Source organism: Salmo trutta, chromosome 4, assembly GCF_901001165.1.
Source record: "Salmo trutta chromosome 4, fSalTru1.1, whole genome shotgun sequence".
Taxonomy (NCBI): domain Eukaryota; kingdom Metazoa; phylum Chordata; class Actinopteri; order Salmoniformes; family Salmonidae; genus Salmo; species Salmo trutta.
This window is the reverse complement of record NC_042960.1, coordinates 11,274,898-11,291,643: the sequence shown is the minus strand read 5'-3', so window position 1 is coordinate 11,291,643 and position 16,746 is coordinate 11,274,898. Positions and strand designations below refer to the sequence as shown.

At 44.6% G+C, this 16,746-nt stretch overlaps 1 protein-coding gene across 1 annotated transcript in view; it reads right to left on the bottom strand.

The window, feature by feature from the left end:
- Positions 1–16,746, bottom strand: part of LOC115191587 (teneurin-3-like) — a 100,494-nt gene that overhangs the window by 3,733 nt on the left and 80,015 nt on the right. Inside the window, exon 2 of the mRNA XM_029749375.1 lies at positions 8,828–9,210. Within this exon, the coding sequence (XP_029605235.1) occupies positions 8,828–9,083 (256 nt within the window). The 5' untranslated portion in view covers positions 9,084–9,210. The remainder of the gene's footprint in view (positions 1–8,827; positions 9,211–16,746) is intronic.

The window sequence follows — 16,746 nt, the reverse complement described above, 5'->3', positions numbered from 1 at the left end:
GAGACTGGCAGTAAAGCAAAAACACCTTGAACCCTGTCACTAACAGATCAGTCACATTAAAACCTCTTCCTGGCCCTATCTCCTAGTGATGGGGGGGGGGGGATCTATACCGTTACATATCGGGATATTACTTGTGAGCATATATCACATCGTATCGTTTTGACTATCACAATATTATTTTGACGCTAGCTGGCTGCACCAAATCGTAACTTCATGACTGATCAACGTGTTTTCTCCTGCTCTCTCTTGATTCTCTGCAGCAGACATAATAGTGATCAATGTTTGGAACATCAAATCACAACAAAATCACAGTATCGAATCACAATACAATACGTGAGGTCCCTGGCAATTCTCAGCCCTAATATCGCCCCAACCCCCCCTCTGACCTCCAGACCCTCAGATCCATCCTAACACTGAGAACCGGACAGAGAGACCCCCCCCCCTCCTTCCCCAGCCTTATTTGTACAGTATTTGCCCAGTGGGAGATGGATAGATAGATGGCTAAATAAACTGAGCAAGAATATAAACGCAACATGCAACAATTTTCAAGATTTTACTGAGTTACAGTTCATATTAAGGAAATCAGTCAATTGAAATAAAGTCATTAGGTCATAATCTATGGATTTCACATGACTGGGAATACAGATATGCATCTGTTGGTGACAAATACCTTTTAAAACAGGGTAGGGGCGTGGATCATAGTTCTTTGTCCATAGTTTATGCCTGCCCATACCACAACCCCACCATGGGGCACTCTGTTCACAACGTTGACATCAGCAAACTGCTAGCCCACACAACGCCACACAATGCCCAGTACAGTTGAAACTGGGATTCATCCGTGAAGAGCACACTTCTCCAGTGTGCCAGTGGCCATTGAAGGTGAGCATTTGCCCACTGAAGTCGGTCACGACGCCGAACTGCAGTCAAGTCAAGACCCTGGTGAGGACAAGGAACACGCAGGTGAACTTCCCTGAGACGGTTTCTGACAGTTTGTGCAGAAATTCTTCGGTTGTGCAAACCCACGGTTTCATCAGCTGTCTGGGAGTTTGGTCTCAGACAATCCTGCAGGTGAAGAGGCCAGATGTGGAGATCCTGGGCTGGCGTGGTTACACGTGGTCTGTGGTTGTGAGGCCGGTTAGACGTACTGTAAAATTCTCTAAAACGACTCTGGTGGACATTCCTGCAGTCAGCATGCCAATTGCACACATATCAGCTCCATGTGTAACAAAACTGCACATTTTAGAGTGGCCTTTTGTTGGCCGCAGCACAAGGTGCACCTTTGTAAAGATCATGCTGTTTAATCAGCTTCTTGATATGCCACACCTCTCAGGTGGGTAGATTATCTTGGCAAATTAGAAATGCTCAGTAACAAGGAAGTGAACAAATCTGTGCACAAAATTTGAGCGAAATAAGCTTTTTGTGCATATGGAAAATGTATGGGATCTTTTATTTCAGCTTATGAAAATGGGATCAACACTTTACATGTTGAGTTTTTTGTTCTGTATAGATAGATACACTACATTACCAAATTTATGTGGACACCTGCTTGTCAAACATCTCCTTCCAATATCATGGGCGTTAATATGGAGTTGGTCCCCCCCTTTGCTGCTATAACAGCCTCCCCTCTTCTGGGAAGGCTTTCCACTAGATGTTGGAACATTGCTTCGGAGACTTGCTTCCATTCAGCCACAAAAGCATTAGTGAGGTCGGGCACTGATGTTGGGCAATTAGACCTGGCTCGCAGTCAGCGTTCCAATTGATTCCAAAGGTGTACAATGGGGTTGAGGTCAGGGCTTTGTGCAGGCCAGTCAAGTTCCTCCAACACCGATCTCGACAAACCATTTCTGGGGGGGCATGTTTGTCTATGGAGATTGCATGGCGGTGTGCACGATTTTATACACCTGTCAGCATTTGGGTGTGGCTGAAATAGCCGAATCCACTAATTTGAAGGGGTGTCCACATACTTTTGTATATATAGATAGATAGATAGAGCAGCCTGGTGACATAGAGGCCGGAGAGGGAGCACACGTGACAGTACCCCCTCCCCTGCGCATTCGGCTCCAGCCACAGGGACGATCCCGAGGATCAGGAGCGGACCGGTCGCCTCCGCTGCGGCGCAGAGACCTGACGAAGCAGCTGAGGAGTGAGAGCCTGATGAGCCAGCTGAGACATCACCGGTTGCCTCGGTCGAGGCACGGGAACCTGTTCACCCAGCTGAGGCTTGGGAGACTATCGAATCCACTGAGGCATGAGAACCCGTCGAACCCTCCGAGGCATGGGAATCTGACAAACCGGCTAAGGCCTCCCAGGTAGCTCCGGTTCTGACACCCGGACCTGACATCACCTCCAACACAAAAACAAAAAAACTCCCTGATGCTTCCCTTTGGTGAGGCGTCATTCTGTAACGATGGTGACAGGTGTGTGCCATAACAAGCAGCCTGGTAACCTAGAGGCCAGAGAGGGAGCACACGTGACAGATATATAGACAGTCAGGAGAGAAGAGGGCTGCGTTCCAAGTGCACTATATTTTAGTTTTTAGTTAACTATGCAAGTCAGTTAAGAAAAAATTCGTATTTACAATGACTGCCTACCCCGGCCAAACCCTGCCCTAACCCGGACGACGCTGGGCCAATTGTGCGCCACCTTATGGGATTCCCGATCACGGCCGGTTGTGATACAGCCCGGGATCGAACCAGGGTCTGTAGTGACGCCTCAAGCACTGCGATGCAGTGCCTTATACTGCTGCACCACTCGGGAGCTATATAGGCAATACATAGGGTGTAATACTTTTGACCAGGACCCATAGGGCTCTGGTCAAAAGTAGTGCACTATATAGGGAATAGGGTGCCATTTGGGACGCCACAGAGAAGAGAAGGGGGAGAGCTATCTCCCAGGTGCTAACAAAATAGAAGCTGACAGGTAAATGGGGCCTAGCTAGCATCTGGGGAGTCATTTGGACTAGAGGTGTTGAGTAATGAAAAGATCCTGCATGGGCTTGAAAAGAAAGAGAGAGAGCGAGAAAATACAAATAAATCCTGTGCTGAATTTTTTTTCGTGATGGGGGTTGGCGGGGTGCAGTATCAACTGACCTGAAATCCCCAGTGAAAACACAGCTTCTGTAAACAGCGCTGGCTCCTAGACGTACATAAAATGGACTATCAGGTTTCATCTGACTCTCAGATAACTGCAGGGGCTTAACATTCTGTTACCCAGGATCCCACGCTGGACTCCCAGCACCCCGACCGTTGTGTCTTACCACGACCAGGCCTGACTAGCTAACAGCGTTAGCACAGACGCAATGCATGTTTGGGATCTACTACATTGCAGTAGTACTACGCAGAATCACTGATCTACAAATCTTGCATCCCAAAAGTGAATGATTATATGATTAAGATGAGTGATTCTGCATCTCGCCTTGCTCAAACAGATCCCGTGAAAACATGCTAGCAGTTAGCAAAACCCCCCATCTTTTCAGCAGCATAGGACCAACGCCCTAATGGAAAACTCTCATTATCAAAACGGAGGGAGACACCCTCAACTTTTATTTTATGGGTCCCCCTGAAGACTAAAATCACCAGTAATTCAGATCAAAACTAGTTTAATTTAGCAAATCTGTTCCTTTAGCATTGCCACGAATAGAAGGGACATATGTGATCGTGTCTCAATGTCATCAAGGTATGAAAGGATTGTTATTTCAAATCCAATCTCTTTTAGGGCTTAGTTGTCATCAATTTGCAGTGTTCGACCCATTATGGTAATTATGTTCAGGCCACACGACCATCCGCTCTGATAAAAATCTGCCAGTCTACCCACTGCCCTAAAGACTGAAGTAAAGCATGACGAAACAACTAAAACGATACATACTTCAGTGAAACACGACTTGCTAAAGGCAATTTATACCGCGTTGATGGAGCGAGCCAAACGCTAAAGAAATATCCAACGCAAAACAAAACGTCCGAAGGGGAATCTATAGTCTCCTAAAGCGAAACATATCATCGCTGAAACACAACTGAAACAACACATAGGCCTAATGCTGTAGCGGAAAATAGCATGCTATGATACAGCCCACTTTGCTTAGGCAGAGCAGAACGCATTCCGCAGCTCAAGCTGAACTCGTTAGCATGACAAAAACAAGGTTCGAACCATGCTAACATAAAGCCAAACCATAAAGGGCACTTCGGTGCTGGCCCACTGGGCACAAACTGATTGAATCGACGTGGTGGAATAGACGTTGAATTGACGTCTGTGCCCAGTGGGGAGTGCTAACAAACTGTATAACGCTAAAGCAAAAGCCAACAACAAAGAGCACCTTGGAACGGCCCACTGGGTTAGCCACTGTTTCAGTGCAGGAGGGCAGAGCGCCAGGCCCGCAAGGCCCATCGATAAATGCCCTATAAACGCATTACTTGCGGGTTACTAATGTTGGCTGGCGCGTAGGAAACGGCAAACATCAATGGAGGGCCTCTGGGTACACAGCAATAATTTACAACGCATGAAGCAAATACACATACTGTCTGCAATTTATCATCTCAGAGAGACAGAGTGAGTGAGAAAGAAAGAAAGAAAGCTAAATAAATGAATATTTGGCAAAGGTAGCTGTGTTAATGATTGGTCTCATATGTGGCTGTACTTTGGTTATATCTAATGCGGTAACATTATGTAGGCTGAAGGGAATTCAAGACCCACTAGTATTCTAGTAAACAATCCAGGCACAATTCATTTACATCACAAAAAAACATAAGTAACAAGGTACAGTAGCTTAACTAAGCAGTATAACATCAAATAAATACAGAAATAATCAAATTACTGCTATCTCTATGGCAACCATTCATTGAACCCCCCCAAATTAATCTGAGAATATTTGGCAAAATATTGTTAAATGTATAACAGATAAATATCCCAAGTGTAGAGTACAGAGACTTGGTAAAAGTGTCTTCCTCTTGCAGGCAGACGGAATATGGTGTGTGTGTGTGTGTGTGTTTGTGTGCGGGTGCGCACGTGCATGTGTGTTCTCGGGGAGGGGTAATGTGGTGCAGATGGGAGAGAAGATGGTGGCTGCTCTACTCTGTTATGTTGTCCTGGCAGATAGACTGGTAGCTAAGGCACTTCCAATCTGTTTGGTGATTTCATAAATATCTCAAGGCCTTGAAAGCGTAAAGTCCCTACTTCAAAGGCGACGCCGCCACCGCAACAAGACAAACAGCAACAACAGCCGTCAACAACCGTATGAAGTCATCAGGGTGGAGTTAAGGAAGTGTTCCACATTAAGGCCGTTATGTCTGACATATACTGGCTATACATGTACTTTAACTTATACAGAACTAATAATGAATCAAAACATACAACATAATACAATTAATCCTAATAAAACAATGACATAATCATATTTGTATTATTAATAATAACGTGCATAAATATTATAGTTTTAGTTGTTTTACAGATTACAAAAGTTTTACAGATTTAAATATTTTCTCAACATAAATATAAAAATTCAGAATATGTCATAGAACAAATAACAAATAACTTCTTAGAAATATCTGAGAGAAATTCCTACATTTGTTACAAATTGTACAAGACATAGTAACCATGGATCAAAATGAACTATTTCATTATCTGGGTCCTCATATGCCAACACAACTACAGGCATAGAATTAGGAATTAAAATACTATATAATTGTATAGGATCTCTATGACTACAGCCAACAATACACTGTATAATTCATTTTAGGCCTATTAACCATTCTACTACAATTGAAGTGGCTTGCATTTTATGTTAGGGAATTTTTAAACATGATCCAATTAAAAATAGAGTCTGTGATACATAATTCATTTAGTTCCTTTTTTAACCAACGTTAATGATTTCCTGCAAAGCTAAACTCTTTTCTCTCGCTTAAAGACATTTATGTCACACCTACATTTAGATTTAGACTGCATTCCATTCAGTGGGTTTAGCTGCCGTGGTGATAGGAACGGGCTGGCTAATAACATGCCTGAACATATATATATATTTATTTTTACATATAAATGCTGTGAAATGTTTGTAAAAAATATTATTCCTGCCGCTATTTAGTGATTATCGTATATCATTTAGTGACCGTATTTAGCGATAGTTTTTGCTTCAGTAATAAGTTATTATATTACTTTTGAATCCTTATTAGATTAGTATACATTCACTCTGATAACATGTTCTTCCAGTTTAGACTAGTAAATACTCGGTCTTTTTGGGATAATGGAAAGTGTTTAACGCCGCACTACTTTTGCAGTTATGAAAATGACTGTAATATAAACGTAATAAATGTATCTCAATGAGAGGCAACTGCTTTATATTCCGTAGGCCTAGGTAAAATGACTTTATCAGTGACAACAACTAGGGCTTCTTTCGTTTGAAAATATTGAAATATTTAAGGGTCCAAGATTCAGACAAATACATGCTTTATCTCATTTAGGGTAGAGTATTATTTAACTACATTTAGATTCAAATATTAAAATGTTGTTCTCAAGCTATATATAAGTCCTCCTCATTCTGAATTGGTTCTGATGCATGCCATGCCCCACGTGGTAGTAGAACCTAGAACTTTCACAGCACGGTCAAATCATTGGTCGATCAAAAAAATGAAAAATCTTCCAAATTCCCTCCAAGATCATTTACATTATACGAAGGATTAAATATTGACTGTGAATAAAATACTGTCTGGAGCAATCTTTAATCTAGGAATAAAAGTGACTACAAAGGCTTGTTAATTACGGACATAACTAAGATAGTCACTGCAGTTCAATTAAAATTATATTAATTTTAAATGAACGCCAATTAGTGTGGCAATGAAAATGTACATGATAAGATAATTAAAGTCATTACCTTTTTTCTCTCCAATATTTATGAATTCTTAATTGGAGTGGAGGAACAATCAATGAACTGGTAATGAACTTCAAAGTACTTTTGTTATGTTTATAGAAAATATGGACGGACCTGGTAAAAGGCTTTGCCTCCATCTTTCCACAAACCAGTTAATGTCACGAGTTCAAAACAGTTTCAAATCTATGCGCTCGCTGTGCGTTATAAAATCTAATAATGACAAAAATCCCTGTTTTTTATTTTATCACTGATGGGCAACAATTCTAATTATTCCAGCTTTAGTCCATTAAGTTTCACAAATGAATACTGTCCCGCTATTATTTCTGAAGTGACCAAATAATTTAGGTCAACGTCAAACCCATAGAATTTGAATAAATAGAATGGTCAAATAGGTTCAAAACCCGTTCTACTCCTTCTATTTCTATGGTGTCACCATATTAATATACAGAATAAACAAACGGTGCTAGCTATATTAGCTTAGCATAGTGTCACCATAAGCTCCTATGAGGGAAGTTACAGCGAGTTAGTGGTCGAGGAGACAGAAAGAGGTGCTTAGCCAAGAGGCTTTGTCGAGTAGTTAAACATTAAGTTCTTAAGTCTGTCTAGCGATGGCTGTGGCCCAACAACTCAACAAGTCTAGTGACCGAGTGGCCCACTTAGGGGACTAGCTCTGCCAGCGAGAGGCAGAGAGGGTGTCGCTAAAGTAATTTGGGGGGTTGCTTATATTTGTTCTGTTACACAAAAGTGGGTCGCCATTGTACAGCGCCCCTGGAGCAATTAGACTTGCTCAAGGGCACAGCAAAAATGTAAATGTTTTACCTTGTCAGCACCTTAAGTCGCAGTTGTAAATGAGAACTTGTTCTCAACTGGCATACCTGGTTAAATAAAGGTGAAATAAAACAAAACAAACTTTGGGTTACTGGCCCAACACGCTAACCTGGAAGCTACCTGCCACCCCCATCTGCCTCATGTCTGTTAATATGGGGAGGATGTCATACACAGCCCTAACCTACCCGGAATGTTACCCCTTTCCTTACCCCAATACCCCCATCTATCTGTCCACACATTACCCCTGGAGCTCCTTATCAGCAAGACAAGCCCCAGTGTTCATGTTCAACACTAACCCAGCAGCTATTATGTACCATTTAGCAGAGACCTTTTAATCCGAAGCCACCTATAGTCATGCATGCATACATACGTTTTGACACACGAGTAGAGTCGAACCCACTATCCCGCCGTCACTGTGCTCTACTACCAACTGAGCTAGAGGACAAGTACCTAGTGAGATACCAACGAGAGAGGTAATGACATTTTTACTTTTTGGATTGAAACCGTAGCTAGAACATGTTTTCTTCATGACATAAGTGCACTGTAAAACGTAATTACACCTCGTCCCTTATCCACAGAAACTGATTCCTGATAGGGCTGAGTTGCGGCCTTGAACGCACTTTAAATCTGAAGTAGTCAGCCCTTATCCCTTATCTAAGGTAAACATTTGAGCCTCGGCCCAGCTCGGTGGCATAAGTCAACATGGAGGGGGCCCACGTGAGGTAAACAGATACTTCACCTCTTTGGGGCCAACCTAAGGAAGAGTTCAAGCAGGTACAGCTGGCCGTGACTACAGAGTAAAACCTACGGACAGCTTGAAGTGGAATGACAAAGGTACTGGTACTCAATTTAATTTTACAGTCCTGGTGATCATATTTACATTTTACAGTACTGGTGATCATATTTACATTTTACAGTCCTGGTGATCATATTTACATTTTACAGTACTGGTGATCATATTTTAGAGCCAATAGTCAAGGTGGTATAAAACATGGAGGTGCCGGAGGATACTCTGTACCGGTAGGTACCAGGCCCACCTCAAGCACTGCCTACATGGTCAGACGCACGGCAGCGCCCCTAGAGCATGCTAGGTGCCTTGCTCAAAGGCACAACGGCAGGGGGATAACTAACTAGGCTAACTAGTACCTTGTCGGGTGTACTCGTCCTGTTCACGGTGCACCATCTCCTTCACTCTGCTGCTGTACAATAGTCTGGAGGAGTCCTGGTGGTCGAAGGCCTTGAGCGTCTCGCTGGAGCTGTACGACTTCTGGGTGGGTACCCTCGGTCCCGGGCCGCTGCTGCCGCACTCCTCGCTGTCGCCGGACGAGCCCGTGTAGCGCCGCTCCTTGTCGCGCCTGCTCTTGGTCAGCGAGCAGTAGGGCCTGCGTTCCTTCACGTCCATACTGCCAGCATGCTTCGCCGACCCCGGCGGATAGACACAAACACGGCACGGACCGGGATGCTGGAGGAGGAGGATGGGGGGGGAGGAGGGAGGGTCCGCCCAACCCGCTCCGCTTAGGCTCGGCTACCTGGAGAGAGGGAGGACAGGGAAAGAGAGAGGGAGGGAGGGGAAGAGAGAGGGAAGACAGGGAAAGAGAGAGGGAGGGAGGGGAAGAAAATGAAAGGAAAAGTGTGAGACACAGCGGTCAGATAGCGCTAAGCTGTGCACTTAATCTTCCCGGGATCCTTAAATCCTCCCCACCTTCTGGAGTGTTCAGCAGTGCTAGTGTGTGTGTGTGTGTGTGTGTGTGTGTGTCTCAGCAGGGCCTGAGTGCATCGGAGTGAGGAGAGGCAGGCAGGATACAGCCTTTAGGAACTGAAGTAGGGAGGACAGGGGTGAGAGGGGAGTGGGAGAGGGAGAAAAAGCCACGGAGGCGGGGAGAGGGTCACTTAATTGATTACTCCCGTCCCCCTGATCTGGTATGTGTCCAGAGTTGCTGATAAGCACGACACATCCATTAGATAAAAAGGCCTAACTGAAAGCAAAGCATAACGTGCGTGTGCATGTGTGCGCGTGTGTGCGCGTGTGTGTGCGTGTGTATCAAAGAGGAACGAGGAAGGGGAAAGCATTTTCAATCTTTCATTAAGCCCTGCTGCCATCGAGAATTAATCAAATCTACAGACAACATCCTGAGAACAAAAAATAAAACAACATTCTTGTGTTCTTGTGTGTGTGTGTGTGTGTGTGTGTGTGTGTGTGTGTGTGTGTGTGTGTGTCAGAGTAATAACCATTGCATGTAGTCCCCCCGGGTGTACTTTTCAAATGTTTATTAGCCAAAAAACTTTCTCTCTGCTTCTAATTTTGCGTTCTGATCATTGCGGCCATTTTAATTTGGGAATCTTGGCTGGCCCTTTTCTGGAGGTCTCCCAGAGATTGCGCATGGCTGCTCTTTGTCAAACATATATATTTTTTCTGACTTCATCCGTCTTTTTTTTTTTTAAGTTAACAACATATTTCTTGATAAGGTTTTCCTGCGTCAGTTTTCTAAACTCGTGATAGCAAAGCGAGGGAGGCAGTTGGGAGGTTTAGAAGGTAGATTCTCCCTAATGAAATGGGGAGAGGTGCTTCTACGGGCCTATAAAATCTGCGATGCCGAGAACACAGACGGAATCACGGAATCCAGACATTAAAACGGATTTCATGAATATTCAAAAAATGTATTGAACTTAGTAGGGAATCAACTAAATGTACTGAACATGTATTAATTTGCCCAAGTTTATCATAAGACATGAAAATAATTCATCAGTGATTTGTATTTCCTGTAACTGTTAATTACAAAATAGCCTATGCTTACCAGGCAGAATGATATCATGATTATTTGCATCAATCCAGTGGGTATTTGTTAATCAAACTCTACCATCACATGTACTCTACAAAAATACTGCTAAACCACTGCCTCTTGCTAGGTGCACACTGGAATTAAAGGGTAATTACACCCACAAATGTAAATTGAAAGAGGGGTATCCTGTTGTGGATTTACAACATCCAATTTAGTTGTATTTCTATTTTTTTTTAAAGTGGGACTTTGAGAGCTTAAAAAACCAAAACAGGGGAAAATAGAAACCTGGAAAAACATAATGGAGAAAAACTAACTAACGGTAATCAGGCAAAACATAAAACAGATTTGATAGGGCTTTGCTTCTGATCAGAAGAGTAGAATATCAGCCTTTCTCTGCCTTCTCTCTCTCCTCACTATCAGGAGGAATTGAACAGATGACAAAGAGAGAACGGGTGTTATTTAAAGGGTAACGTTAAGGTATGCCAGGCTGCCTCTCCTGGTTAAAAAGGTTGACAGCATCATTTGCTTTTCCCCCACACAACTGTGTGTGTTATTAGGTCTTCCTAAGCATGGCAGTGGATAGACAGAGTAAGGGTTGGCTTGGGTGACTTTTAGGGGGTTTCCCTGCCATGCCCTGGGCGCTGTCGGCTGTCCCACCTCATGGTCATCTTCATTTTTTATTTGTCTTTTTCATTTTTTTTATTCCACGCACCAAATACAAACATACACATACGAACAGCAACTTACAGACAAATACACACAACAACGACTAAATTCTCATCTGCTCAGACCCAAATGCTCACACCCCCATCCCTAGTGCCTGCCTTATTGTTGCCGTTAAATTGGATGAATTTGTTTCTCTCATTCGCCCATGCTATTTCAATATTTCAATAATCAATCATTGCATTTTTAGATTGTATTAATGATGGCAGATTGATTGATTCCTACGTTTTTGGTCTACGTTTTTCGTGGTCATCTTCAATAGACAAATAAGTCTACGGCGGTGGCATATCAGCAGCCCCAACAACGACAAACTATCATTCATGAATATTAATACTGATTTTCCAGATACCGTATGAGGAGAGGAAGAGAGAGGGAAGGAGAGGGAGAGACGGAGAGCGAGCGACAGAGAAAGACGGCTCCTCACACTGCTGGTTTATAGTTTCGTAAAAATGTACTGAGGCAGACAGGAGGGCAGAGTGAGTGAACGAGTAACGGAGGGAGGGAGGGAGGGAGAGGAGGAGAGGTGACTGAGCTGTGAGAAGTGCTTATGGGGGAATGAGACTTAGTGTGTGAATCAGATCCGCAGCAGTGTGGTGATCTGTCAGGATCAGTCAGTTAGACAGACCAGGGCTGAAATTAGCATTAGCATTTTGTCACCTACCAGCCACACTAGGCAGGGCAGCTGCAGCTCTGATTCTCACACCATGGCCCCCCTGGTAGGGCCCCTTACATGGCCCCTCACGGCCCCTAGCTTCACATCCTCAGCTGAGCCAATCCAGCACTCCACTGCTAGTAGTGTGACATAAATCATTTCAATTCACACACATTTGTTGTCTCATAACTATTCCCCAGGTCGTTGCTGTAAATGAGAATGTTCTCAGTCAACTCACCTGGTAAAATAACGGTAATATATATATATATATTACCGTTATTTTACCAGGTGAGTACACACACACACATATATACATATATATAATTTTTGCACACAGTCATTAGTAATAGGTTTATCAAACACAGATTACTTTATTGGATAATATCATTTTCTTCAATGTTTACAATAATTTTCTGCTTGACTTAATACTAATGTGTCGGATTTTATACAGAGAAAGCATTATTAACGTCTCCTCTCAACATTATACGTATTTAAATTGTCAAAACATTACACTAAAACGGATTTAATCACTGAAAACAATTATTCATTCAAAGCCGAAATGGGTAAATGTGACCAATTTGCCCCCCTCCGGTGACACAAAAGAGAGTGACAACGTTCATCTGATTTGTCTGAGTCTAAATGAAATTAGGTCTGGCTGATCAAGTGCATTATTGGTCATTAAATTCCTAATTAAAAAGTGCTTTGGTCCAATGACTGGAGCCAGAGTTTTAAACGCTAAAAGAACACTGTGTCTGCACCACTATTATGGTAATGTGTTCACATAATAACATTAGCGAAGATGATATCATTTGTACTACAGTCAGAAACACAGACAGGAGAGAGTACCGTAGCTACACAGTTATACTTCAACAACATTTCATGGGAGATGTTTCAATAATTGATAGCTATGCATTGACACATTTCGGGTCCCGAGTGGTGCAGCGGTCTAAGGCACCGCATCTCAGTGCTAGAGGCGTCACTACAGACACCCAGGTTCGAATCCAGGCTGTATCACAACCGGCTGTGATTGGGAGTCCCGTAGGGCGGCGCGCAATTGGCCCAGCGTCGTCCGGGTTAGGCCGTCATTGTAAATAAGAATTTGTTCTTAACTGACTTGCCTAGTTAAATAAAGGCAAAATAAATAGACATACTGTGTGCTTCGAGGCAGAGTTGAAATCGTGTGTTCTTACAATGAAATGAAATGCTGCTGGTTCATATAAATGTCTGTCCTGCTTTACCCTGGATTTCTTTCTTTCATTTGTCTTCTTATCCTCGTCTCTTTTCATGGAAACTAACAGTTGGATTTTGATCACAGAGATTATAGGAAGCAGAGATGCTGTCCGTTGCCCCACCTGATGGAAAACACCCAAACTACAAAAATACCCAAATTAACAACCACTAAAACCTTTCATTGTACTTGTGTGTGTTCATAACTGACGCCAATGAACGCTGCAACAAATCTAATTAGGTCCAAGTCACTCAACTGTCATTAGAAAATACTAAGTAAACACACACTTGCTAAACCCGCGGGCCAGCTGAAGTGAAGGGGTTTTAAACAGGTGAGAGAGAGAGAGAGAGCTGTAGAGTTACTGTGGTTTTACAGTGGAACAGCAGAGCAGGAAAATCCACTCCTGTGACAGCCAGGACTGTTTCGCATGTAAGTACATTATCTATGCCAACACACACACACACACACACAGTCACACACGCACACGCACACACACACACACACACACACACACACACACACACACACACACACACACACACACACACACACACACACACACACACACACACACACACACACACACACACGTCAACTGGCAACCCCAGCTGCTGCTGATGTAAGCTGATTCTTGTTCTATTAGTTCCCTTCTCCATGTTCTTTCAGTCTTCACTATGATGAAAAGATGCAATCGTGATACCTGTGAAACACCTCATCAGCAATGAACTGTGTGTGTGTCTAGAATGTGTGTGTTCTCCCCAGGGCTGTTTACGGGGTGACCTCAGAGAGGCGCCTGAGAAAGCCTGCTGCTTCACCTCAGGGACACTCTGCCCCCTGCTCCACAGGACACACACAACCCTGCTGCCCTCCTGTCTACAAACCACCCCCCTCCGCCAGCTCCCACAGGGGCGCTGGCTTCAGCCAGCCACCTCAGGCGGTGTTTGTCCCCTCTTTCTAGGTAAGGCCATCTGGTACCACAGAGGTCTGAGCAACACACTCTGCTCATTTATGTCACATGTCATTCAGCATGAACACGTAGATCAATGCCTTACAGCGTGAGAGAGGGAAGGAGGACAGGAGAGGAGAGAGAGAGAGAGAGACAACAAACATAGAGAGAAAGAGGAGGGTGGGGTAGGGAGTGCAAGCAGTGAAGCAAGGGGGACAGAAACAAGGTAAGAGCGAGAGGGGGAGAGGGAGAGAGAGAGAAACTATTTGCACATTGTTACAACACTGTATATAGACAGTATTATTTTGGAACTTCTGTGAGTGTAATGTTAACTGTTCATGTTTATTGTTTATTTCACTTATGTTTATGATCTACTTCACTTGCTTTGGCAATGTTAACATATGTTTCCCATGCTAATAAATCCCTTAAATTGAAGAGAGAGAGAGAGAGAGAGAGAGAGAGAGAGAGAGAGAGAGAGAGAGAGAGAGAGAGAGAGATAAAGGCCAGGGACATGTCGTTTATGTACTAAGAGAACAACAGGAATCCCTCCATCACTATTTACTACCCCTGCCATCATTCACTCCTTAAAAAACACTCCCTACACACTTCTCCCATGCAACAGCTTGGAAGCATCAGGCGCTGCTATTCCACTATCCCACTGTTTTTAATGTGGCTCTTTTTTTCTCTTAAATAAACACGGGGTCGCTCAGTGGAATGATACAGAGCCAAGGCACAAGGCATCCTCCCGTAATGTGAAGCAGACATGGGGCGGCTGCAATTTCTTACAGGTTTCAGGGCTGTATTCATATAGCGTCTCAGAGTAGGAGTGCTGGTCTAGGATCAGGTCCTCCCTATTCTTATAATCGTAATTATTATGTTCTAAAAGACACACCTGATTCTAGATCAGCACTACTACACTGAGACATTTTAAGAATACGTGCGCAGGCGTCCTTGCCATAATGTGAAGCAGACAGAGCCGGTCGGGGTGGCTGATCGGCATCCATTTTAATGGGTTGTTCAGCTCTGGTTCAACTCTGTCTGGATCTGGTTCTCCTCACTATGCTGCCTGGCTCAGAACTGAAACCCTCCTTGTCTGGCTCAGTACTGAAACCCTGCCTGCCTGACTCAGCATTGAAACCCTGCCTGCCTGACTCAGTACTGAAACCCTGCCTGCCTGACTCAGTACTGAAACCCTGCCTGCCTGACTCAGAACTGAAACCCTGCCTGCCTGACTCAGTACTGAAACCCTGCCTGCCTGACTCAGTACTGAAACCCTGCCTGCCTGACTCAGTACTGAAACCCTGCCTGCCTGACTCAGTACTGAAACCCTGCCTGCCTGACTCAGTACTGAAACCCTGCCTGCCTGACTCAGTACTGAAACCCTGCCTGCCTGCTGCCTACATGCTGCCAGATGACAACACTCAATGGGAACTCTGGAACATCTTATAACAACCAACCAGCATGCACACGCACATACACGCGCGCGCGCACACACACGCACGCGGAAACATTGTACAACAACCTAACAATCGTTGCTGGAACTCAAAGAAAGCAGATTAAAGAGGAAGGAGACAGAGGAGGTTGTAACAACTTTGTTTATCCCACAAATGTTATCATAAAACAGGAGGTTTTCTTTTTAATCCCACGGCAGCAGGCAGATTATGGGAGTCATCAAGATGCGGAACGAGGGAGTGGCGGATAAGGAGAGAGAGGAAAAGGGAGAGAACGCAAAGAGAGAGAGAGAGAAAAAAAAGAGAGAGAGGAGGAGAGAGAGGAGGAGAGAGAGATAGCCTGACCCATATATATTGTGAGAGGATGTTTCTCTGTGTTCCAGGTTGCCTTGGGGTTACCTCTCTCTCTCTCCCCCCCTCTCTCTTTCTTCACACGGCCCCCTCTCTCCCTCTCTCTTTCTTCACACGGCCTCCTCTCTCCCTCTCTCTTCACACGGCCCCCTCTCTCCCTCTCTCTTTCTTCACATGGCCCCCTCTCTCCCTTTTCACACGGCCCCCTCTCTCCCTCTCTCTTTCTTCACATGGCCCCCTCTCTCCCTCTCTCTTTCTTCACACGGCCCCCTCTCTCCCTCTCTCTTCACACGGCCCCCTCTCTCCCTCTCTCTTTCTTCACATGGCCCCCTCTCTCCCTTTTCACACGGCCCCCTCTCTCCCTCTCTCTTTCTTCACATGGCCCCCTCTCTCCCTCTCTCTTTTTTCACACGGCCCCCTCTCTCCCTCTTTCTTCACACGGCCCCCTCTCTCCCTCTCTCTTCACACGGCCCCCTCTCTCCCTCTCTCTTCACACGGCCCCCTCTCTCCCTCTCTCTTTCTTCACACGGCCCCCTCTCTCCCTCTCTCTTCACACGGCCCCCTCTCTCCCTCTCTCTTTCTTCACATGGCCCCCTCTCTCCCTTTTCACACGGCCCCCTCTCTCCCTCTCTCTTTCTTTCTTCACACGGCCCCCTCTCTCCCTCTCTCTTTCTTTCTTCACACGGCCCCCTCTCTCCCTCTCTCCTGTCTGTAAGATAATCAGAGGATCCCCTGTACAAGGTGGCAGAGGTAAATAGAAGCAGAATGTCCCCTGGCTCGTCTCTTCCCTGTTGATGGCAGTGAGGTAGTACAGGTACCCTGACCTCCCTTGGCGATCTATAAACACAGAGACGTACCTCTCTGTTGAATACACAAACTATCATGTGCGCGCGCACACAAGCGTTGGGCAAACTGCTGAACGCAGCCCCTACTA